Source organism: Anoplopoma fimbria, chromosome 15 (genome assembly GCF_027596085.1).
Source record: "Anoplopoma fimbria isolate UVic2021 breed Golden Eagle Sablefish chromosome 15, Afim_UVic_2022, whole genome shotgun sequence".
NCBI lineage: Eukaryota > Metazoa > Chordata > Actinopteri > Perciformes > Anoplopomatidae > Anoplopoma > Anoplopoma fimbria.
Genome location: NC_072463.1, coordinates 19,585,995 through 19,611,121, shown reverse-complemented (window position 1 = coordinate 19,611,121; position 25,127 = coordinate 19,585,995). Strand labels below are relative to the sequence as shown.

General features: G+C 42.4%; 2 protein-coding genes across 2 annotated transcripts; both read left to right on the top strand.

The window, feature by feature from the left end:
* The first annotated feature begins 14,812 nt into the window (after nt 1-14,812).
* Nucleotides 14,813-21,454, top strand: LOC129103293 (delta-like protein 4). Its single transcript, XM_054613686.1, has 11 exons — nt 14,813-15,337; nt 15,437-15,688; nt 16,058-16,115; nt 16,584-16,847; nt 17,537-17,597; nt 17,984-18,114; nt 18,236-18,405; nt 18,665-18,884; nt 18,996-19,737; nt 19,880-19,988; nt 20,104-21,454. Exons 1-11 carry the CDS (start codon nt 15,284-15,286, stop codon nt 20,107-20,109), a joined length of 2,067 nt encoding a protein of 688 aa, XP_054469661.1. The 5' UTR covers nt 14,813-15,283; the 3' UTR covers nt 20,110-21,454.
* A 1,029-nt stretch (nt 21,455-22,483) lies between these two features.
* On the top strand, nt 22,484-24,141 carry LOC129103752 (glutathione-specific gamma-glutamylcyclotransferase 1-like). Its single transcript, XM_054614342.1, has 3 exons — nt 22,484-22,924; nt 23,090-23,125; nt 23,457-24,141. The coding sequence occupies exons 1-3, from the start codon at nt 22,754-22,756 to the stop codon at nt 23,874-23,876; spliced, it is 627 nt and encodes a 208-aa protein (XP_054470317.1). The 5' UTR covers nt 22,484-22,753; the 3' UTR covers nt 23,877-24,141.
* Nucleotides 24,142-25,127: the final 986 nt, after the last annotated feature.

Sequence of the window (25,127 nt, the reverse complement as noted above, 5' to 3'; positions counted from 1 at the left end):
CATACTGAAAGTGTCATCATGTGTCTGCTGCTGACTGCAAAAGGGTGTTTATTGAATCATAAACAACCTTGTGTAGAGGGTGTCACTGGTGGGATTTGGGTAGATTCTGGGCCCGGCTGGGCCTGCCTTGGCCCAGATGCAGCATCTTCTGTCCAGGCATGGCACAGGGATATCTGTGGGGCCCAAGCACACCAGCTGCTATCTCCGTGTCACAGACAGCTATATCTGAATATTCATACAAAGCGTGGATTAATGTGTGGTTGTTTGGCCCCACATGGCACGCCGTCGAACTGGCCAAAGTGTGAAAATGCCCCAAAAAAGTAATAGGTGTAAAAGCACGACATCCACTATAGAGTTAATGGAAAACTCCTACAAACCCTGAACCTAACCTCTGGCTTAGAGAGAGGGACAGGATCACAGGAGCATTGTGGGGTGGATCATGGTTGATCAGGTCCACACAGCAACAAAACACTCTATACAGAATCTATACAGTTCAAAAACACATTTTAGCCTCTGTGGCATGTTTGCTCGTTACTTATGTTTATATTTTGGCCATTTCATGTCGGGCTTTGGGAGGGCCGGAGAGCAGCTGCCCATCTTCTTAACCAGTGGCTACTCCTGGGGCTGTAATGCCTCGGTCCAACTTCTCCACATTCAAAGCAATGGCAACCTTGGCCTTCTTTGAGATTTGTTTTGGAGGGAGTTTAGGTGGGTGGTTGGTCAAATAATCTGCTGGCTGACTGCAATAGAATCTGTGAATGTGTATTAGTGAGTGTTTGGAGACCGGAGTATAAAATGAGCAGATGGTCTTTACTTCTCTGCTTGAATAGCTGGAGTGAACCAGTGGGCACATGGAGGGAGATTTGTGGGTAAACTGTTTTACCTCCCCTCTCTTTGTGTTGTAATGGGGAAGGCAAAATGGTTGCTAACTGCTGACGGACAATAGCCCGGCCCTAATGAGAGAGAGAGAGAGAGAGAGAGAGAGAGAGAGAGAGAGAGAGAGAGAGAGAGAGAGAGAGAGAGAGAGAGAGAGAGAGAGAGAGAGAGAGAGAGAGAGAGAGAGAGAGAGAGAGAGAGAGAGAGAGAGAGAGAGAGAGAGAGAGAGAGAGAGAGAGAGAGAGAGAGAGAGAGAGAGAGAGAGAGAGATTTTGGTGCTGCTGGTATAATGAGGATGAAGTGGGGCAGCTAATTATTGCAACCATCAGTATCCGAGCCAGACGATCCAATATTTCACGTCCCACATAATGCAATACAATTGTTGTTATTGTCCACTACTTTCTAATTCACCATTCAAATATTGTTTGTCTTTGAATCACAGAATGTAAGATGGCATACTGTGTGAAGGAAGATGTAGCTACTCGTTAACTAACTCGTCACTACAGTGAGCAGTCTACTGTATGTTAATCCATCACAGGATAGTAAAACCATTAGGTGACTGGGTATATAGTTTATTTGTTCAGGCATGTGTGCTACAGCCCTTATCTGCTGTCTGGCCCCATGCTGACCCTGAGAACCTGTTAGACACAATACCGGTAACACAAATTGTAAAACCCGCTGGTCGTGAACCCCTCTATTCTTACTGGCGAGGATCTTTGTGGCCGCCATGTTTGTCTGGTGGATGTCTTGGTGATTTATGGAGGAAATGGTGTGTGGGTGTTCCTCTCATTCTACCCATTTGCCCCACAGCTGGATCCCTTTCTGTCTTTCAAGCACATCAGAAATTATTTTTACACTCAATTAAAAGCCGTGCTTTTTAATGAGCCACCATTTTATTGCAAATCTCTTTATTTTGTTTTCACTGTGCTGAATTCCATTTTTCTATTGTAATTGCTCTCTAAAATGAGCTTGATTTTGATGATTAACCATCGGTTGATTACAGAGTGGGTTATATCCTTGAATAAGCAGTATGCACTCTCATCAACAACAAGGTCGCAGTGATTGCTGGATCAATGCCTAGGCATAATCAAACTGGATGGTGGTGATTGTCCTTGCAGAGTGGGTGCAACACATAAACGCAACATTTAAAAAGCAACAGGGGAAACATAAATGAGCTTTTTGGATATTAAGTATAGACTAAGGGGAGACAATCACTTTGCATGACAACAAGGCAAAATAACATTTTACACAGAATTATATTCTAAAACATTTATTTGACTCACTTTAATGACTTCAAATGCTTGAACTGTATCAGTTTCATGTGTAAAAACAGTCATCTCTGATGTTGGATGCATTATCATGGGGCAACATTTAGAATCACGCTGATTTTTTTTATTTTTATTAATTCATAGAACTAGTTCGAGTTGACTACCTCCATGAGAAGTTAGGGCTTTTTAGACTCCGGAGGCCACTTTTTTCATTCTCTCGTACGTAGAATAAATACTTTATATTGTGTAAATAAAGATAAGAGCCACATGCTATTTCATCTATTGAAATTTATGGTTGCAGAGTGTGGGTGTAACAGAGCTCACAGAGCCCTAAAAGGAGACATTTTTGCAGAGGCTCACAGTTTCCCATCAAGCCTGTGCGTTTGCTCTCGTGGCAGCAGGCAGGGCCAGAGCACTTTCCCGTCATAATGAGGGCTCCAGAGGAAAAAGAGAAACAAAATGGTTTCCAGGTTTTACTTTAATCTGAAGAGGGAAGGGAAGGGGGGGAAGTGGCGGGGGGGGGGCACAGGTAGCTCCGTCAGAGAGACGCAGGACTGTGGGAAACCCGGAGAGGGTCACAGTGATATGATTCATATAAGAAAGTTCTTCACTGCCTCATCCTGCACAGACACACACACACACACACACACACACACACACACACACACACACACACACACACACACACACACACACTGAGCACACATTTACTGCATTTCGTATAAATGAACATATTTCACTACTCAGAGTATCAGTCGTACATGAGTCTTTCATGCATTATTCTCAGGTTGTCAACCAGAGGCAGCCATTAGAACAATGAGCATTGTGATGTCTGACAGTGACATACCCCCGCAATTCTATGAGTTACACCGGGGGATGACACCCATACTGGGGGGAAATGGGTGTAGAGAAGGAAGGGAAATGACACAATGTCCAAATTTCATTGTGTAACAGGGAGAACCACAGCAGGGGTCCTGAGTTTTCAGTAAGTTTCATGTCAGCGGGGTTTTTATAGCGTTGTGACATCATTGTATTCATACTTCCCTTTTCTCAGGTTTATACCGTAGAGATAGATGTATGTCTAAATGTATTCAATTAATCACTTCTAAAAGGCATGTTCTTAACACGATATCATTTTAACTTCAATTCAGCATACTCAGCAGGCCAGCTCGTCCAGCCGGAGTCCCACATTGTCCCACGACTTATTGTCTGAGGAGGAGCCACGCTGTCTACAGAGGGTCCCATTCTCTTTTGTGCCCTGATAGGTTTTCCAGCAGCAGCATAGAATAAGGAGTCACTCTCTCCCACAGGACAAACAGGAACCAGCCTGAATGTGGCCCCGATGCTTATCTGTTTTTCTCATGACCACTGTCTTTGCTTTGGGAATATAATGCCCCAATTGCTATATTGATAGTCCTTCCATTTAGACTGTTTAACTCAGAGCCTATAAAGCAAGAAAAATAATAAAGAAAAAGTTTTGGGGAAATATGCTTTATTTTTTATTAGAAGATTTAGCCGTGTCCCATTGTGGCAGGCTGCTAGCTAGTGTTAGCTTCATATTTAGCATACTGTACAGACACGTGAACAGTATCATTCTCATTCAACTCTTTTGGGCGTTTTTACCAAAATACTTTCCTATTTTTTTAAAATCTGTGAACAACCAGGTGATGAAATGTAGAAAAGGCACCAACATTTCACAATGGCCAAGCTCGATATTTATCAAATTTGCAATATGTACTTTATCGAGATTTTGCACCTGCAGTGCTCGTGATATCTGTCCAGATCTAAAGCTTACAAAACATCCACCTCACACACTTAGGAAACTAGCAGTCCGGATCCATTTGAATTTGTTTGTTTCTCAAACAGATCCACCTGCAGCAAAAGAGTAAAAGAAAAACAACAAATGTTTTGCGGGTTACAAGTGTTTGTCCTGCATCACACAAATCCTCACCAGCTCTAATGTTCTCATCCTGCCATCTTCCCCTGCAGAATACTTGGTGCCATGGTAACAGTTTTTTAAGAAGATTGATGATGGGACAAAATTGAAATGGCTGGATGGAGCAGAGAGTGACCATCGCCTGCCATCAAGACTTACAAGGGACATTCTGTCTTTAACGGTAAGTTAAGTTTATTTTCTATGAATGTAGACAACAATGTTTTACTGAGTCATGATTCACTGAGCTGGTTGAGATATGACAATTTGTATACTGTCCTTGCTTCAGATAAGGGTTTGTCTCGACTATCTTCATATAGTATGGAGATGAAACATGGGGATTTAGCCACATTCCAGACCGAGTCCAACAAGGTTATTTTTATGGCATTTTATTTGCTTTTAATTGACAGTAGAGAGTGACAGGCATCATGGGAGAAAGACTCAAACTGAGGACATCAAGGTTATATGGTGACTGCTAGACAAATAAAAATACAAGTGAAAGCCAAAGTAGATTAGAAAAGAGCCAAGAAGTACTGGATCCAGAATACAGTATTTATCTGTTGATGAGCTTTGATTTGTAGTGATTTTCAAGCCCTGAAGGGTTCATTTTTGGGCATAAGGAAATCAAGAGATGCATAGCTAAACAAATGCACACTCATTCCAAATGAGGCATGCAGTATTTGTTCCTGTACAAAAATGGAAGCACTGATACATTGTGACATAATTCAAGCAAACATGCTTGGCTTTGCATAAACAATCAAAGCTAGAGAACAATCCACTCTCTTATAAGGGAGGCACTTCCTGCTTATTTCCTCTACACTTGCAGGAATACTGTTATTTTACAGCGGGGGAAGTTGTTTTGTACGGAATCATAGTCATTTTTCACGGTCCTCATGACTGCCATGGTCCCCTTTTCCCTTGCCTTGCAACGTTTGGCTATCAAAGTAATTTTGTAAAACTGTTACTTTTTTGGCCTTATATCAAAAGGCGTGTGAGGTTCTGTGTGTATCAGGGGCTGAACTCAAGGTTGTGTGCTTAAGTTAGCTGGTTCCCAGCATAGTTCAGCCTGGCATGAGGTAGCGGGGAGCGACCCAGCTGCGAACAGGACCTCATGTGTGACCTGCCCTGGCTGTCCAGGGGGAATGACTACAGGCATATAGTTTCGGGTGGGGGGTGGTTCCCATCTCACAGCTAAGGGCATGCTGATGTTGCGGTCCTACTTTCCAGCATGTTTTTATTTTGTAATCCTCTGACAAGCGTGACTCTTCAGAGACCTTTAATCCTGGGTCCCTCTCTGCTCACTGTCAATCTCGGCATCCCCGGCGGTCATTCCTATCCATGGGAAAATTGGTTGTGAAAGTAGGACTCCCAGAGGGGATGGTACAGGGTAGAATGTGACATCACAGTGACGCCAGAAATGCATAGTTTGCAGTTAAAAAATTCCCTGCTGCACTTAAACTGGGGGTGGTTTGACGTTACTGTGGTCATTTTCGTAAAAGGATTAGACTCTATGCCAGCCTTTGGCTCCCTGTATGGACAGGCCATGTGCTCCTAGGGAGTAGAAGGATGTGTCGACTCTCCCTGGAATAGGTCACTGCAGCAGGACCTTGATGATATAGGTGAGAGCAAAAGGGCTGATTAAGGGCCAGGATGTGCGTGAGACATCCTCTGATGTTCAGGAATTCCCTCATTAAAGAGGGTCATGTTGATGCTCAGTAGGACTCAGGCTGCGGAATAAACAGGGGAGGTTCCTCCAGCAACTTCAAATAAACACACATTTTATTCAATCAACATGGAAGTGGTTGTCAAAAGTTTACATTTCTTAAATGTACCATTTCCTTTGTGGTAGGCCATATCCATATATCACAACCTCTCACTGTAGATCATCTTGTCACATAAAGTGATAAATATGGAAATGCCATGGCATTGGCATGGCGTCAAGCATTCTGAGTAAAGCTTCAAATTAGAAAAATTCTTCCAGTTGGCCGATAGTTAAACGTTGTAGATAAAAACAATTTTTTAATAGCCTGAATTGCAGCAATTACAGAGACCATTAACATATCTGTTCAGTGTACGGTTCAGTGCTGGGGCCACATCAGGGCCCTGATTTTGTTGTTGTTTCTTTCCCTTTCCTGGCTCCCCCCCTTCTCATGTCTGACAAATCGTTTCCAGCTAATTTACGATGGTCAAACTGCAGGAGAACAATACCCCGTGGACGTAACACGCCGCAAGCTCTACCACATGTCCCAGAGAAGAGCGAGGTGCTCGCAGGAAACACTTGCTGAGATAACAAGATAGTAAGGAAAGCAGGGCCACTGAAAGGCCATGCAGAGAGTTGGAGGGTGGACTGAGTGTGGAAGAAAATGTCCATCGAGAGGGTCTCGCTTTAGACTGACCATAATAATGCACACGTCCTTAACCCTAAACAGTGAAAAGGATGTACAGTCTAGATACCGCTTTACTGAATCATAACCTAGCTGATTGAGAAATTAATTTCTGGATATTGTCCTTGCTTTAACGAGTCACTTGGCTGACCATCAGAGTCTGTGACGTCTGACCAGCTAAAGCCATGCCAGGACAGATAGATCTCCACCAACATGATGGGACAGCTAAGTTACGCCCCTAACAACCAAGCAGAGAGCCACTGCCGTTCGGGTGCATGTCTGTCTCTGTCTCACACACACAATGCTCAGCCGTGCCTCCTGGTGAGAATAAACATTTAATAAAAACAGTTTAGATGCGCATCTGCAGAGGTTGATTACATGTATTTAGCTTAGATAATCATTTTTGGATCTCTCGTGCACTATAATTACAGACAGCACCTGTGCCTGGCCCACCTGCAGTCGTTTCCACAAATGCCAAGCAGCAATTTAACTGTAATTATATCAACGGGGGAAAAAAAGGAAACGTTCAGCAGCAATACAACTCAACAACTTTACTATTAAAATGCCGCTGTGTGGAGAGGAAAAGCACTGTCTCAACAGGATTCCTGGAATAATCAACCTCCAGCAACCGGTGCATGAAAACATTTAAAAACCATTACCCCCCCAGGCGGATCAGTGTGTAAATCTTGCCAGCTGGGTTAGGGTTGAGCAATACAGGTGACACGGAGGACAGCGGGATCAAGGTTATCAGTCAGGCTAATTGATGAGTTTACTTGTTTTCTCTGAGCCTAAGTATAGGCATGAGGAGGAAAAGGAAGACAGTCTTCAAGGCTGCCATGTTTGTGTTGTGAGGACAGAAGTGAGAGGTCAAGCAGAGCTTTGAGCTTTTAGCTTTTTAAACCGATCCCTCTGTTTGTCAGTGAGCTCCAGGTAACGTTTCTACTCTACACAATCATTCTGGTGGGAAAGGAGAAACAGGGAAGTGGCAAGCCCTCTTAAGATCAATGAATGTGGTGGAAAAGGGAGTGGCCCAGGGTAGCCAATAGTGGCCGGGCGACAGGGAGCCGCGGGGAGATAACGTAAACAAGGAAACCACCTGATGTGAGCAGGGTCAGATAAATGCTCGGCCCTCCGCACAGGCAGGTGCTTCCTGAGTCCTGCTCTCTCAATCAGTTGAGTATAATTCATAACATGACGGCAAGGTTTAGGACCAACCCACAATCACTGCCTGTCGTCTTCACACCAGAGCTAAAGGCAAACACTCAGGGACAGTAAAAAGCAGAGTGCTTTGAGATTCACTATAGTGATGACAATCATTCAGGCAGTAAAGATAAGAGCAGCTTGCTGTCACTAGGATAACATACAGTGCATATGGGTAAACGTGTTTTGCAGGGGTCTGTGTCTGCAGATAAAGGCCTTTCACCTTTTAAAAGGGGCAGTCAGGTGAAAACTGCAAACTGCAGAGACAATCTGTGTTTCCAGCTCCAGATACAAATCCTGACCTACTGAGAATATCTCTTCAAATACAAGCTCACCTCTCCTACTGCTCTCTTTCCTTCTCTTTCTTTTCTTTTCAGCTTTGCTGGTTGGTCTGGGATTGTTTTGTGCTGTCCAATGAGGAAGGAAGTCGGTGTGAGAAAGTGCCTGTTTTTTTGGGACCAACAGGAATTGGCCTCATCACAAGCGGTTCCTTTTTTTGCTGCTGGAACAATGCACTGGCGTCACACCCCTCGACTGGACCTCGGCATTTCACATGGAAAAATGTTCCCAGAATTCCGCTCCCAGGCTCAGGGTAAGGCTGAGGATGGGGCGAGGGTGAGAGGGCGGGAGGTGGAGGGTGGAGGGTAACGGCTGTTAGGGGAGCGAGTGACAGAAAGTGACCAGTCACTTGTCACTACCACAACCAGGGAAAGTAAAGTTCAACGAAGAAGGCAAAGAAATCATTAACCACTTATGGTCCATCACAGAATCTCAAATTACATTCTAGCTTTAGCTTTTCAATGTAACCCTACAAAATACGTTTATGATCACTACCGTAGTCTCACGAACATTTTCCTACTGTCTCCTCCTTAAATTACATGACACATTAGCAGACCTGACCATGTAGCGTCAAGGCAGGGTCTGACCACACAGAGGCTCAGTGCTTAGTATTGTGTGACATGTCAGCTGAATGTACCACAGCACTACTCCATAGTACTCTAGTACACTAGTACTCAATAGACTGAGTGCTTGTTAGCCTGTTAGCCTGTGGATACTATTCCTGCTGGCTGCGAACTTTGTCGAGACTAGCGGTTGCAGTTTGGTTGATAGGTAGACAACCTTTAATTGCATTATTGATTTAAATATTCTTATCATCTCCGGAGTAGCACTGCTGAGATACATTGTCATTTCCTTTATGGCAAAACATAACTTTGACATGACGGTATTGGGTGCTTCCATAGACTTGAAAACACACACAACTACTACAAACTACATAACTCTATGTAATCTGGTTGATATCACAGTATTGCACTTAGCTGATTTTTTGCTCTGTTTCAACAGCGTAGGGCTGCAAAACAAACAACATAGCCCCCGTTAAAATGTGCTGGGTCTGCACTTGTACTATCAGTGTCATTCATCACCCCGGCTAATAAATCATCACGTAGTGTATGAGAACATAAACTCTGAACAGAAAGATTAATATGCATGGGGCGGTTAACAATTCATCTAAATCCATTAGAAGTGCTCCAAAGAAAACATCAAAAATCCATATGTGTGCATCGAGGAGCGGCATAACGAGCATCGCTGTGTCACCACGCCATGAGGGATCACTCCTCTTACACATTCATTTTCCACACTTTTTTCCTCATAAGGAAGAAATGTGAGCATTGCGCAGTGGGATGCATTTTTTTGAAAGGAGTGAATATTAAAAGTATGACATCCATCCTGTTAGTGTGATCTTGAGAGCACAGAGTTCTTGAGAGATGTCAAACATTGGACAGAGACATGAAAATTGACCATGAGAGCCAAGTCAGCGGGGTAACAACTGGGGCAACTTGGGACTTGCAGGGTCAAGTTGGAACAACACTCCACGGCTATTAGGCCTGGCAGCAAGGGAGCTCCTCCTGGGCAACAGGGCCAACTTCAGGCCGAATGCATCAGCGTTTCAGTTCGCTGGTTAGACTCTGTGAGAACATATTCATCACTACAAACACGCAGCCCTTCAACACAGTCTCATCTAAAATCCAACCTCAATGAGCCTTTACTAGACAAACAGGCTGCAGCAGACTCCTCACCACCGGGCACCCACTGAGAGAATTAATCAAACCCCATCCAGTCAGCAGTCCCTGTTGTCTCAGTACGAGGGTGGCTAAGCATGGAGAGAGTTCTAAGTGATGTTAAACATGGCATGAATCCCATTCACTCGCTCATTGGCTGCAGGAACACAAACTAACCGTGGAATCGTAAACATCTTCCATATGTGCGCTACACTGCTGTTAATATCATGACCAGGCCTCAGGTTGACTTGGGTAACAATCCATCTACACAATAAGGATTTGCATCTGCTGTTTGTCCTGTAGAGTGGAGATGAGTTTGTGTGTATGTACACAGTGAGCAGTTACGATGTCATCTGCAGTTCAGCTGGCTAAATGGAATACAAACAAAAGGTCACATTTCACGCAGATGACTCTTGGTAGGGCAAGGAAAATTGGTTACGTGAGAGCCCTCTCACCTTAATATACACACATCCTCATGCATTACTCTAAAACATAACAGTCCCACACACAACGGCAGCAGAGCAAAGTCCCAAGAATATCTGCTTCCCAAGAAGCAAGGAAGCTGCTCGGGCATAGACCAAATGGAAAAGGGACAAATAGGAATTTCAAATCGTCAAAGGAAATAACAACAGAACCTCCGAAAATACCTCTAGATCCGTCTCCATAAATAAACAATAATATAGTGTAGTGTGCTGTACAGGTCATGGGCCCATGGTTAGGAAGTGGAGGGGGGGAAAAGCAGATAAGAGATTAATAAGTCTCTGGATAATTAAACCAGAATCACAGGCTCTTATCACACCAAATCACAGCATCTAACAGCATGGCTAAGGTGAAATTACTCTTATCATGTTGATGTTGTTCAGTGATTATGTTGAATTTCCCCTGTGGTAACACTTAGGCCAAAATCTTTGCAACTTTGAAGATTAGTATTGGCTATTACTTTGATGAAAATATCCCCTGATTCACAAAGCCAGGAAACTTCATATAAAAGACAATTAAAAGGAGCTATTTCAAACTCTCCTGTGGTGCATCTGTGCTGGCAAAACCACTTGAGGGCACAGAGATCCCACTTTGCTGCACATAAAGGGATTGCACCTGTTCACACCAAACGCTAACGGGTAGATTAGTGTGTGAATTGCGGGTTATTGTGGCTTGAGGGGTTCATAGTCTCAGGCTGGTCTTCCTGATAGGCTAACCGGTGTGGGTTTTAACAGCCCTCTTCACACCAGCACGCTCTTCCATCTCCGCCATTTATCTCTTTCCTTTTCCTGCTGTGAGGTTTTGTCTTGTGTGAAGCAAAGATGCTTTGACTCTGGCGAGGGAGGATTTCCTCAAGGCTACAGTAGCTTCTTCCACACACACAAATAGCCTGGTAATCACTCAAGAGCTTGCTCGGGCACAAAAACATGTTTGGCTTTCATGCCTGGGAGTGTCCTTCACGTTTTTATTTTCTAAGTGCAACACAAACTGCAGCAACAGGGGGAGAATAACAGAAAAACAGTGTAAAATGTAAGTGAATCTTATAAAATGTAGAAGGACATGACAGCAGGACATGACATCATTCTGCTAGAATGACAGATGTGGGCATGCCTACGGCCCCTGCTGATGTCCATGTGTCAAAGGTGGAGCTGGTCTGTTAGGATCAATATCAAGTATTGAAGGGGTGGTTGGGGTATTCGCAGCCTCTGCCTGGTTTGAGCGAGGTATGTGCTGCTGTCTGTTGGCACACTGGCACACAGACAGCTGTTACACACATGGCCTCAGATCACCCGGGCCTGAAAACTTGTGTTGAGCTATAAAATATGTCGCAGGCATAAATGATAACCTGATCCTACCGCCCACTCTCCTCAGTCTCTTTACTCAGGTGAAGTGACGCCTACGTGCATCGTGACCTGGTGTCAGTGACCAAAGTGTGTTGTTGGTTGCATTGTAAGGGTAGAAGAGTGCCGACATGGCTGTGTTTTGTCAACAGAATAGCAAGAGGGTGGCTGGAAAGTTCCACAATAGACCAGGACTCTTCTTAGAAGGCTACCTTAATGTCAGGGTGTCTGATGTCAGCTGAAGGTTTGAAGGTTTAAACTGAGTGCAAACAGACGGCAATGTGAGAAATCACTTTGAGGTCCAACAGTGACAAATTTGATAAATATGCCTCATATTGTCAAAATGTTTTCTCCTTGACAGCAACATTAAATTCTATATTTAATCATTGGCTAAAGCATGTCAAGTTTTCTAGAAATTCTCTTTACACCCTGAACTTCCACACACACATTTCAACAATTTGTCTGTAACAAATAATCCCCCCCCCAAAAAAAAGCTATGGAGAAACAGCGTTTGTGTATCTGAAGGCAGTATTAAGTTAACACAGGGCAGCACGGTGCTGTGAGGGAAGAACACCACCCCTTGCCTTTCTAATTGCGGCAGCAGGTGATTTCTCCTCCCAGGGCGACATGCTCAGATGCCTCAGATCCATTGGCAGTGCACATCAAAAGCCCCATTGATTGGCTGGACAGATTGGGGCGTAGAGATCAAATGCCCTGTAAAGAAGTGTTAAACTGCTCTGCATTAAACAGGGCAGATTTCTGGACTAAAAGGGGCCATCTGTTAGCACTGTAGCTAATTTCCCATTGCACTCGCCCAGATTGTTGATGCTATAGGATCAGTGGCCAGACACCATCCAAATCAGGCCATGAGGAGGGCAGATAAAAATAAGAACAAGTTCTGCCCAGTTTGACTGCATCTAAGGAGCAGCACAGTTGTGACATTTAATAACATAAAACAATGTTTTCACCTATGAGAGAATGTCAGTTGACTTTTCACTCGTGTCATCAGGTTTACTGTTTTTGTCACACTCTGTCCAGTACAAATTAACAGTAAATATGATATAAATAAGTATCAACAGTAAACTGATGTTTTAATTAATCGCTTACATTTGGAAAAAGCCCAGTCCCAGATTGAAAAGAGCCAAGCATAACCCTGAATGGATTAAATTAGTAATATTTTTATTAATGAGAGTTCAAACATCTTGTTTATATCTATAATTTATAAACACTGCTGAAAAGGGGAGCTTTCCTTGGAACAAACATTAGTCTGCCAAAGAATCAAACAACTGCATCAGGAACCTTCTTCTTAATAGCAACTTGCTGAACAAGTCCAAATGCACTTTCATACCTCTTCATTTCCCAATCAAAATGTTATTTTTGGGGTTTGGATGCCAGCTGTAAAGCTATCTAACGATCAGCTTTATAAAACACTGTCAGAAAGAAAAATGATGTCCTATACAAAGCTGAGATAAACTCTGGTGGGCCGATGTCTGTTTCCAAGGCTGTATAGAGCAACACGGCAGAAAAGAGCTTTTTATGTTATTGTTTGAATTGGCCAAGAGCAAATACAATTAAAATAAAAAGATAGATCAAATCTGAAAATGTATATTTAAATGTTGATAAAGCCTGATGTGTACATTCCCGGAAAGGTGCTTCAAGCCAGTGTTTTCCTTCATGCTGCACCAAGAAGATCCAATCCGAGCATCACTGCTTGTTCAGCACAGTCCAAAGCTTTACAAGGAATTGTAACCTGAGCTACAGTTAGGATACCTTAACCATGGTCCATCAAATATTAAAACAAATGGATGTTTTGATGTGTATGAAGGGAGGACAGGAGCACCCTTGCACTATACACTTGTCTCTACAAAAGAGATTGATGGGGCTCCAGAGTCCAGTGCAGTCATATAAACTAGTGAGATCTCTCATATATAAGTGCATTGAAGTCCATCTTTTGCTTAACACAGAACAGCAGTACAGGATTAAACCACTGAACAGGGCTGCACTGGTCGTCCACAGGATCTGTGTGTGATTCAATCAATGGTGGGAACGCCAAATGCTTCAATACAGCAGAGCTTTGAGATGTCCGGGCCTCTTACTCACACTGCTCCACACTCAATAGTCCATTGTCTCTGCCCCTAAAGTGGAACTTCAAACCTATAAGTCAAAGGTGGGGGGTTTGAGATGAAGTCATCTCGGCAGGAGCGCTGTTCAGCCAGACACCTTCATGGCCAGGGAACAGGTCCTGAATCCTGTTCCCTCACTGTAAATCCTCCCAGACAAGTTGAGCTGTTGCAGGGGTGATAAAGGTAACAATGCCTGTGCCCAGCATGAGTTTCATGTGATAAAAATGTATATGGCATTTGGATTTATTTGCTTAGCAGCCTCTATATACTGTTTTGAGTTCATTTTCATTTCCCTCTTGGAACAATTATACATACAGATGAAAGGAGAAGAAGTTTTTTTTCAAATGGCTCTCGTGTTCGTTAGATCAATAAACAGTGTTACCCTACATGTAGGATACAATCTCAGCTTCAATTTATACAAATGTGCTTTGAATTGAGGGCATTATTAGTTTTGATGCTAAACAAAGTGCCTGAACAGCTGGGTGCTTGCACTTGTTATGGTCTTTTTTATTAAGCATAATAAGCAAAGTAAAATAGATGTTCTCTCTTCCTTTCCTTCTATATGCAACACAGTTTGTGTGTGTGTATGTGTGTCCTCAAAGAAGCTTTCTAAATTACTAAAACTATCCAATTATTTAAAAAAACATAATAATGAAGTCTGTTTGGGGCATGTGTGGCAGATCTGTAAATATGTCCGAAAGAAACATTCATATTAGTTTAAAATATATACACTAGGTATTGGACGGACCATCTTAGCTCATTTATGCGCCAGATTGTTTTTTTAAACGCGGGTTCCTCATCTGATTTATGAGTGAGACAATGTGTTTGCAATAAGAGTCCATTGCGTCCGTGCGCGTAAATACGCACAAATAATCTGTGATACCTCAAGAATTTATTTTTGTTTTTCCTACAGTTTAGTCTTCTATTGAGCCCATGCTATTGGTAGCCAAATGTGAATTTGTTGACCTTGTTGCCCTATTCTAGGTTTTAAGTTACCTTATATTTATTTTACATTATGTTTTTTTTTGCAATATACTGTATTTACTTTTTTTTTTTTCTTTCTGAACCAGTTGAGGCGAAAGAGCATCTCCAAAATGACAATGAACGATGGAGATCTTCTAAGCAAAAAAGAAGAGTGGAGAGGACAGGGGGCGGTGTTTATTGACTGACGGAGGCAGTAATGGCACCACACTGCGGTATATAAGCTGGGAGGGACGTCAAACAGCCCTCACTGGGAGTCACTATGCGCTGATGCTCCGACACATGCTCGCATCACTGTCGGCAACACAAGTCTCGCATCAGCACAGCAAACTCAAAGCACGTCTGACCGGCACGATGGATGGGCAACATAAAGACCGCAGACAGACTCACTTGTGGATATTGACGTTACTGATATGTGTCTAACCTCTAGCACTGGATAACTCGTTTTTTTTTTTAAACTTCTTCTTCTGGATACGGATTGTGGAGCTGGATCTCTTCCTACAGGCTGTGCAAGAAGGATTATATTTATTCTGCTTACTTTATTTGTCTTCACTGCGTTTTCGCCATCACCACTTGGAATAGGAGCGTTTTGTTGGAGGACAAACTGATTTTTTAAGGATACGCACATCAAATTCTAAAGAATGGCCGTTTGGTTCACCCTTGTCCTCGCAATTGTTGTAACTTCATTTACTCAGGTAGCCTGTTTTCCTTTATCTTTTCATATTGGGAAATGATTATTTTTTAGAAACAAGCGTTGCATTATTCTGTTGTGCTCACTTTTTATATCCTTTTAGGTTCTGGGATCAGGTGTGTTCGAGATAGATCTCCATCACTTTCAGAATACTAAAGGTTTGCTGGCAAATGGACTTAGTTGCAGCACGACTGGCTGCAGGACTTATTTCAGGGTTTGTTTGAAGAACTTCCAGACGGTGGTGTCTCCTGGAGACTGTTTATTTGGCAAAGTCACCACACCTGTTCTGGGCACAGACTCCTTCAGCATCCAGCAGAACGCGAGGCTGCGTCTGCCGCTGAACTTCACCTGGCCGGTAAGAGCACCTGCCGTTTGTCCTAATGGCTATCAACACTCTAATGTGCTGAAACCAATCACATTTGCACAAACTAAATTCAAAATTATAATTTAATTAATAAGTAATTAATTAAATAAAAGGGAAAAAAAAACTGCCATTAACAAAAACTACAACATATATATATATATATATAAATAATAATAATAATAAATATTTTCAGTTTTGAATCTTTGTGGAAAATTAAAGTGAAAAAATACCATTTTATAATGTTTGAACCCTTACATCAGTATTTCATAGAAACAAAGTGAAATACAATACCCATTATTTTTTTGTATATTTGTAAATTTGTCTTTTTTGGTAACGTTTATTTCCTCATTATTTCCACAGGGTGCTTTCTCGTTAGTTATTGAAGCCTGGTATTCTCCTGCAGCGGACCGACCTGGAGGTGAGGAAACGTGCACTGCTTCCACCACCAGAGGGAGACATTCCTTGTGTAGCTTAACTGACTAAACTATTCCACATTGCATCAATAACCCTCACTAAACGTTCTGGCAAAGGCATCTGGCATATTCCACGTCACGGATGCGTGTGTGCTAGGATACCCTAAGAGTCACACGACAATTCTTCACAATCAAATCTCTCCAACACAATTGCACTTCCCTTGTTTTATTTTTGGCATGCATGGGAAAGTGTACAGGCTTGAGGGAGAATATGAAGCCTTGCCAAAAAAAAAAATCCCATGACAGCCTTTTTCCTGGATTTTACACCTTTTTTGTTAGGTCCCTCATAATGGTAGAGGAAGAGGACATGTCTGTGTGCAGATTGTGTTTATGTTACATAAATCACTAAAGGAATAACAACTGTTTCTGCTTTAAATGAATCATTATTAATCTGATGTTCTGTTCCCTCACAGATACCACCAACCCTGAATTCTTGATTAGTTCTTTTGACATCCAAAGACAGTTGGGAATAGGGCATGAGTGGTCCCAGGAAGTGCCGAGGAGGAATCAGACGGAGCTAAGGTACTCATACCGGTTCATCTGCAATGAACATTACTACGGGGACACTTGTTCCAAAATATGCGCTCCGAGAGACGACCATTTTGGCCACTACACCTGCAAGCCTGACGGGCAAATAGCCTGTCTGCCGGGATGGAAGGGAGCATACTGCCAAGAACGTAAGCAAGAGTAAAGACACCATATGGACACTTCCTTTCCTTTGTTTGTGAGAAAAGGTCACAGGTCGCAGATTTTAGGCGTCATTGCTCCATAAGGGAGTACAATTAAGACGCAGGTCTACTGAACAACCATGCAAAGTCATATGTGCCTATTGTACATTTCAATAGGCCTGAATGACGTGTAGAGCCGTCACAGTCTTAATGACCTGTTACGTCATCACAGGTGTGTTTTGTTTGTTAGAGAGGAGCTGTTAGGGTGACATGTGACGACACAGAGCACGCTCTCTCTCTCTCCGGCGCGTGCGGTTTAATCCAGGGGCGGTGGTCGCCCAGCAGCGCGCGCGCCGGGGTTAATCGCGGCATTATCGGCCGCCACGCGCCGCTAAATTGCGGGCTCTATTGTTAAAGAGCGGCGCGGGGCAGCAGCTGCACGCGGGGCTCGAACTGCCCGCCGGTAACAATGGGACAGCTGTCCTGCTTCTTAGAGAACAAGCATCTGCTCCGCACCAACCAGCCGTTTAACACCATAAAACCACACATACAGCACAGAGCAGGCGTGTTTATCAGTGACACGTTCAGGGAACAAGTTTTAGTGTGCGACAAAAAAAACCAAAACCATTTAAAAGTCTTTATTAGGAGCTTGTTGTAATTGCTAAATTATAAACCTAAATGTGCTTGTTTTATTTCAGCAATCTGTCTCGAGGGGTGCAACGAAAGGAATGGAAACTGCACATTACCTGGAGAGTGCAAGTGAGTATTCACTTATGGATATTCATAAAAGACAATAATAAACTTTTACGACAATAAAAGACAATAATAAACATTTACAATGAATGCAGAAATAATAAACCGTTGAATAATCTATCCGTGCCTAATTATGTAACAAAAGGGTAACATTGTATTTTATTTTAAAATGCATTTATTTGTCTTTTCAGTTTTAAATAATCTCTAGGATTATCTCTATGATAATGACATAGAGGATCAATAGATTACAGTGTGCAAATAAAGTCTTTTTTTCATTAGGTATTCGCCATGAGTGTGCTAAAGAGGCAATGAGTAGGCCTACCAGGGCAGAACATGAGTGTTCATTTGTGTGTGAGCCAACCTTCATGTTGTCCTGTTTTATGTGTGCACAGATGCCGAGAGGGCTGGCAGGGACTCTTTTGTGATGTGTGTAAACTCCATCCATCCTGTAAACATGGTACCTGTAAAGAGCCTTGGCGGTGCAACTGCAAGGAGGGCTGGGGAGGCATCTTTTGTGACCAAGGTGTGTGACTACTTCTTTGTACTCAGTAAATAAAAGAGTGCTGCTTCAAATGTGGTGCCTTTTTTTTTTTGTTGTTGGTACCATTACAAACGTTTTCATCCATTTGTTTGGTTTTTTGCAGATCTGAACTACTGCACCCATCACAAACCCTGTGCCAACGGGGCCACGTGCATGAACACAGGCCAGGGCAGTTACACCTGCACCTGCATGCCTGGCTTCAACGGGGTTAACTGTGACTTGGAGGTCAGGGAGTGTGACAGCCAGCCCTGTCGCAATGGAGGCCACTGCCTGGTGAGTCCGGAAGTCTCTCTCCCTCCTTTCCCACAACACAGGCTTTCCTGTTTTTGTTTTTGCCTCACTCTATCTGCTAGTCCAGGAGGATGCTATCGATTGTCAAGTCAGTAGATGACCCAGTTCACAGAGTGTGTACTGTAAATAGAATTCAAACTAAGGATAATGGGGTTCGTCGGGGCAGTCGTGAACAGGATGTGATAAAGAAAACATCTGACAGGGAGCTTTTTGATAAACTTTATATCTTTTTCCTCTGCAGGACTCTAAGAACGGCTATAGGTGTGCGTGTCCACAGGGGTTTGAAGGGACACACTGTGAACACAGGATGCTGACTTGCGCAGATACACCCTGCTTTCACGGTGGCAAATGCAGAGAGAGGAATAATGGAAACACTTATATATGCGAGTGTCCAGCAGGCTACACTGGACTTAACTGTGAGAGGAAAGTGGACAAATGTACCTCACTGCAATGCACCAATGGTAATAAATCATTCTCTCTACATGAAAACCATTCTTCTCTTTCAGTTTATTTGTTTAAGAAATAATCTGAATATGAGGGAGGCTTCTATAATATTGTTTTGTGTTGAATAGGTGGACATTGTGTGATAAACGGTAACCTCCGACTGTGCAGCTGTCGCTCAGGCTTCGCAGGTCTGCGCTGTGAGATCAACATCAACGAGTGTGCCAGGAACCCCTGTGCAAACGGCTCCACCTGCATAGACCGCATCAACGACTACACCTGCACCTGCCCCCCAGGGTACACGGGCCGCCACTGCGACAAGTCAACCGACCGCTGTGCCTCCCAGCCCTGCCTGAATGGTGGGACCTGCACCACTGAAGCCAAAGGCCAGCCTACCTGCATCTGCCCTGCCCATTACAGCGGCACCCAGTGCCAGTCCAGCGACGTGCCTTTATCAAACACTTCCAGCCCCCACATAGGCTGGGAGTCGGGGGACCAGTTAAGCTTGGCAGCCATCTGCTTTGGCGTAGGCCTGGTGGCTGTTCTGGTGCTTCTCTGCATGGTAGTGGTATTAATACGTCACGTCAAGAAGCAGAGAAACAAGGAGCAGGACTCAGAGACCATGAACAACCTCTCCAAGGTTGACTTTCAGAGAGAGAACCTCATCTCTACTCTAGAGCTCAAGAACACCAATAAAAAGGTGGATTTGGAGGTGGACAGTCCCAGGGAAAAGACTAATCACAAATATATCAACCACTACCACCTGGACTATAAAACCTCCATGGGGTACAAGGATGAACTGTCCCTTTTGGACAAAGATGAAAACTGTGAAAAGACAATAGAAGAAAAAAAGCATTTGAGTCGAATGTATAGGTAAGGAGTTCAATTATTCTATTATTTATGTTTGTGTGGCTGTGTGGAGGTTTTTTTTTTACCAGTAAGATTTGAATATGATGATTAGAAAATAAATTCACTGACGATAATCTAACTAACATGGCATCTCTTCACTCCACAGAGAAAGGCCAGAGTGTAGAATATCAACAATATGTTCCTCCAGAGATTCAATGTACCAGTCTGTCTTTGTACTAGCAGAGGAGAAAAACGAATGCATCATTGCTACCGAGGTAAGTTTATTTCATAGTGAATACATTTTTTTTTTCTTTTCGTTAGAGCATGACCTTTACTATTAACAAGACCACATTTGAGTCATTAAGCTTTTTCAATCTTCTTCTTTTTCAGGTATAATAAATGGAAATTAATATTTACTGTTAACGTTGGATTTCTTGTGGACTGTTTACAAGCGTGGAGATACTGGGATTTATTTAAATGCAAGTTGCTGCTCTTGAAAACTTGATAACTGGAAGGAGCCGGTGTGCTCCTCGAAATCAAAAGAACTGAAGCTACTAATCTCGGTGAGAATGTAAAGACTGTAAAGACTACAATCAATCAGCAAATCTTACTTGTGGATGCGCCTTCAATGTTTTTGACACAAACCCTTGTTTGCCTCGTCCAAGTTCATCAGAAGGGCAACATGCCAAGATGTTTATGCCTGTGTGTTGATTAGAGGACTATCTAGACGTTCTTCTCTCCACCTTATTGCAGTAATCAGCAATCAACAAATCAACTTGCTGCCAACAAGCCTGTGGAAGGAGCAAGCCTTTTCCAATTTTTTTGTGGCCTGCAATGTGCTATGCAAACAAATCAGCATTGAGCTTAATCAGAAAGGGACAAAAAACTACTGAAAACGGTTCATTTTTGAAGGATATAGGGTTATCAATTTGTAAATAAATTTTTGTATGAAGAATGTATGCAGCCTAGATCACAAAGCCTTATATATGTGTATAAAACCTTGTGCCCCGCCTTATCTTGAGTACTTTGCACAGCAATATGAATATATGAGATCAAAAGATGCAATATGCTATAGTGCCATGCAGGGAAACTCATGATTTGGCCTTGTTTGACCTTATGCAAAGAAATACATGAAGTGACTATCGTACCAAGGACGCCTTCAAAGGAAATTACTGAACCGTTGACGTAATTTTGTAAGATTAGTATTTCATTAGTAATTTAAGCATATGAAGCACTGATCATTCTCCTTCTGTGTTTTATAAGATTATTTTGTATATACTGTATATTTATATGTTGAGATTAGAAGTATGGATTGTACATCTGTTTTTAAGTTGATGCCCAGAAAAAAGGTGAATTTATTTTTAAAGTGTCGTTGGTGTTTTATTTGTATTATTTTTTTGTTATAAAAAGAAACAATGAACACATATCTGGTACACTGTTGGTTTGTGAGTCCTCGATGGTCGAGTGTACTTGTGGTTGAATAGAGATCCTAATTTAAATGTTGAAATCATCTAGAAACTTTATTTGTGTCAGCCGCCGTCGAGGTGGCTTCATTGTCTATAAACATAGTCATATTTGGCCTCTTAGCATTTCTAATGATTGTCCACGACGTCTGTATCAGTGTGCTGTTAAATCATTGTGCTAGCAGGAGGAAATAGGCTAAAAAACTAAAAAATATATATATTTACAAAAAAACATCTGTAAATGAAAATAAAGAGTCCTTTTTGTCTTTCTACCGTAAGTAACTGCTTTTGTATTTTTGAACATCGCCGTGAAACAAAGCAGACTAGATATGATCTATGGTGATAAACTATCTCTTATGGCTGCGAGCTGAAAGGGGGAGGGGATGGAGAGAGATGTGAGGACCCTTAAAAAAAACTCGACATATGCCTGCACATAGGTCAATGAGGAAATCTGCATATGCCCTTTCACTACTGAGCACAGCCATCAGAGGCCCCTCAACCCAGTCGCTGCCAAGCCCCAATGAGGCAGACAACCATAACAACCCAGTTAATGACACTGCCACTTTGAACATCTTACATTTTATTCACCTGAACTCCTGCAGATAATATTAAAGCATTGGTTTTAAGTCTCAAGAGTGGAGCGATGTCTGTCACTACCACTTGGGGGCAGTGAGCTTTGTGTGAAGTTCCAAGAACTAGTTTCTTTCAGAACCTTACTTATCAAATACCAAGCAGAGCAAATGACAGGCAGAGGACAAGTGATCTCAGTTCAGCCTGTGCTGGCACAGTAGTGTGCTAGACCTGAGCAGAACACGGACACATAATGAGCTTAAGAGAGCACGTACATAACAATCTCAGCTATTTATAGGTAATGTGATTACCATCTGGACTATCACTAACTGCTTGAAGCTTAACAATGTTTTTAATGAATAAAATAAGTGTGACAAATCAAGCTTATATGGCTTTGACCATGATGTGAAAAATTAAAAAAAAAAAAAAAAAAAAAAAAAAAAAAATCAGTGTCATGTCACATATGAAAGAAAAAAGAAAGAATTCAGTACATTTAGTGACCGGATTTTAATTCCTCTGTTCAAACTGGAAACTTTTTTTTCTACATTTACAGTAAGGGCAGCAGCCAATAGGGGTTGAAGAAAATATGGGCTTTACCAAATGTACTAGTAAGCGCTGCTATGAAGGGCTCCAAGTAAAAGCATCCTGATTGGTTTATCCGTTAGCTAAGCCCGCCTCTCCGGCGATTTAATTGGTCGAAACCATCTCTCTCTGACGTGCTCTGAACAACAAATACACGTGTTTGTACATCAGCAAAAGAAACGCACAGTGTGTCCAAACGGTGTTTCTGACGATGACAATATAATAGACTCGACGCTTTCTCTAAAACTGCACTAAGATTTGGGAATATCTGCATTCAGCACTTTATAATAGCGACTCTCAGATGTGTTGGAATGTATAGGACGATAGAAAAGAGAAAGGAAACAGAGAAGAGCAGCTACTTGTTGACAGCAGTAGCCACATAGAAGCACTTGTCTCGTTTTTCCAACGCAGCCCAAGAGACTACAATGAAACCTCAGGACATTATGAAAGAAAAGAGCAACCTGTGGATATTTGGATATGGCTCCTTGGTGTGGAAACCTGATTTTGCATACAAGAGGAGCAAAGTGGGCTTCATCAGAGGATACAAAAGGCGCTTCTGGCATGGAGATACTTTTTATCGAGGGGACAAGGAAAAGGTGAGATTTCTTGCCAAAAGACTGGTCTCTAACATTGATTTACAATTATATTGTTTTGCCCTCCAACTGATTCAAATATTTTCTGATCATTTTAGTTGTTTATTTTTTCAGTTTTCTGTTTATCTTGTATTGTTTTTTCATTGCCCCTCTCCTTGCTCTCCACAGCCAGGTAGAGTGGCCACACTGGTGGAGGATCAGGAGGTAAGTGTTAAACTGTTATGTATAACTGTTAGCTACATCCAGTGCTGCTGTGGAAAGATGTGTAAACCCATAACCTTAACCTTTCCTCAAGAGAGCTTTTCCTTATACCATTCACAACAGTGTGATACAACATGCATCCTACTATCACTACTCCTGTGATTTTTTTCTATAAAGTTGTGTCATTAAACATTTATACCAAGTTTAAAAGGTACCTCCCAGCTGTGAATGAACTAATGAATTAACTTGTATATGTTTTACTTGACATGTATAACCATTACATACGGTATTTGTTCAACCATTAACATTCCTCCTCCCCTTGTTTTCCCTACAGTCTTGCACATGGGGAGTGGCATACGAGGTGACTGACTACCAGATTGAAGAGTCCCTTCAGTACCTGAATATGAGAGAGGTTGTACTTGGGGGTTACATAACAGAGATGGTGGATTTCATCCCTAAGGAGAAGGGTCAGAGTGCTCTCTTGGCCCTCGTCTACATCGCTACTTCTGACAACCCCATCTACCTCGGCCCGGCCTCAGACAAGGAGATTGCTGCCCAGATTGCCACCTGTAGAGGGAACACGGGCCACAATATCGAATACCTGGTCCGCCTGGCAGAATTCATGAGGCTCTATTGTCCCGAGGTAGAGGATGAGCATCTCTTCTCTATTGAGGCGGCTGTTCTGAACACTTTTCACGACTGCGGAGGGATCAGACCCCCTGACCAAACGTGCCTTCTGCTGGGAGTTACATAAACAACTCCATAAGGCACTCCATCATACTTTATCGTACAATTGTTAATGTTCTTATACTGGGTGAAAGGGAAATTAGTTATTTTTGACTTGCTTTCAAGGAGAATAAAGCAGTGGTGACAAGTTCTGTGGCCTAATTTTTTAGGTCGTAACAAAACCTTACAGAGTTATGACCTTTTGAACTTCTTACTTGAAGTTTTTCAATGGTTGAAGACAGAAAATTTGTACTGTGTATATTCAAACATTCTAATAAAAACACTGAAATCTGCATGAAGCGAATGGTGTTTCTTTTTTGCGTGGCTCATGCTCCGCCCACCACTTGAACAAGTCTCCTATATGTTATGGTTTGCAGTCGAATGCCTTGCCTCATGCTCCCTCATTACATGGCTGAGGAATGTACAGCTGTAGGCTCTCAGAAGAAATGCTGACTGTTCCTGTTAACTGCACAGACCTACCAGCTTTTATATATATTTTACACTGCATTGTTTACATGCTTTTTTCTGGATGTTTTGTAAACAACAACAGAGTCCATGTTGATAGAAAATTAAAAAAGCCAGAAGCTCATCGGGGGGGGGGACATTCACACCAGAATAAATAGTTTCCACATATTTTGTCCGATACAGTTTTTGAGTTAATGTCACAACAAGCAGGCTATACAAACATTTTTCTTTGCCTTAACATCTTAAAGTCAGCCAGGCACAGTGGTGGGTCCGTTTTTTAAAAACTCCTGTTGTGCAACCAAGCATTCCTCAAACACATAAAACTTTACTTTAAAATCCCAAAGTTATCAGATACAACAAATATGCATGCAAACATCTGGAATATTTGCATTTGATGTAATGGTGATCCCAGAAATCAAGCATAAATCATGCACCACTTGTCATGAGTACTATCTAGTTGTGCTGGTGTTGACAGAAATCTGTGTAATAAGAGTAGAAGCAGCTAGCTATAGAAGAAACCACGAACCATGGACGACAGGCAGAGAGTATAAGGGCTGAGCTGGGAGGTGGGGGCAGATAGGATTTATTTATCTGTCTGGACTTTAATCAAGTTGCATAACATGTGCACATGCCACATGTCAGACTTTAAAAAAAAAAATAGTTCCAACCATGGACAAACATGCCCACTCTTTAAGCCCACATATATGTGGCTCTGTGGCTCACTCTTCTACTTTTGTAGAAATCATCCCGGAACTAGGTCAAAGGTTTGATATTTGAGAGAGCCCGGGAACATACAGATCAACAAGAGCTGCCA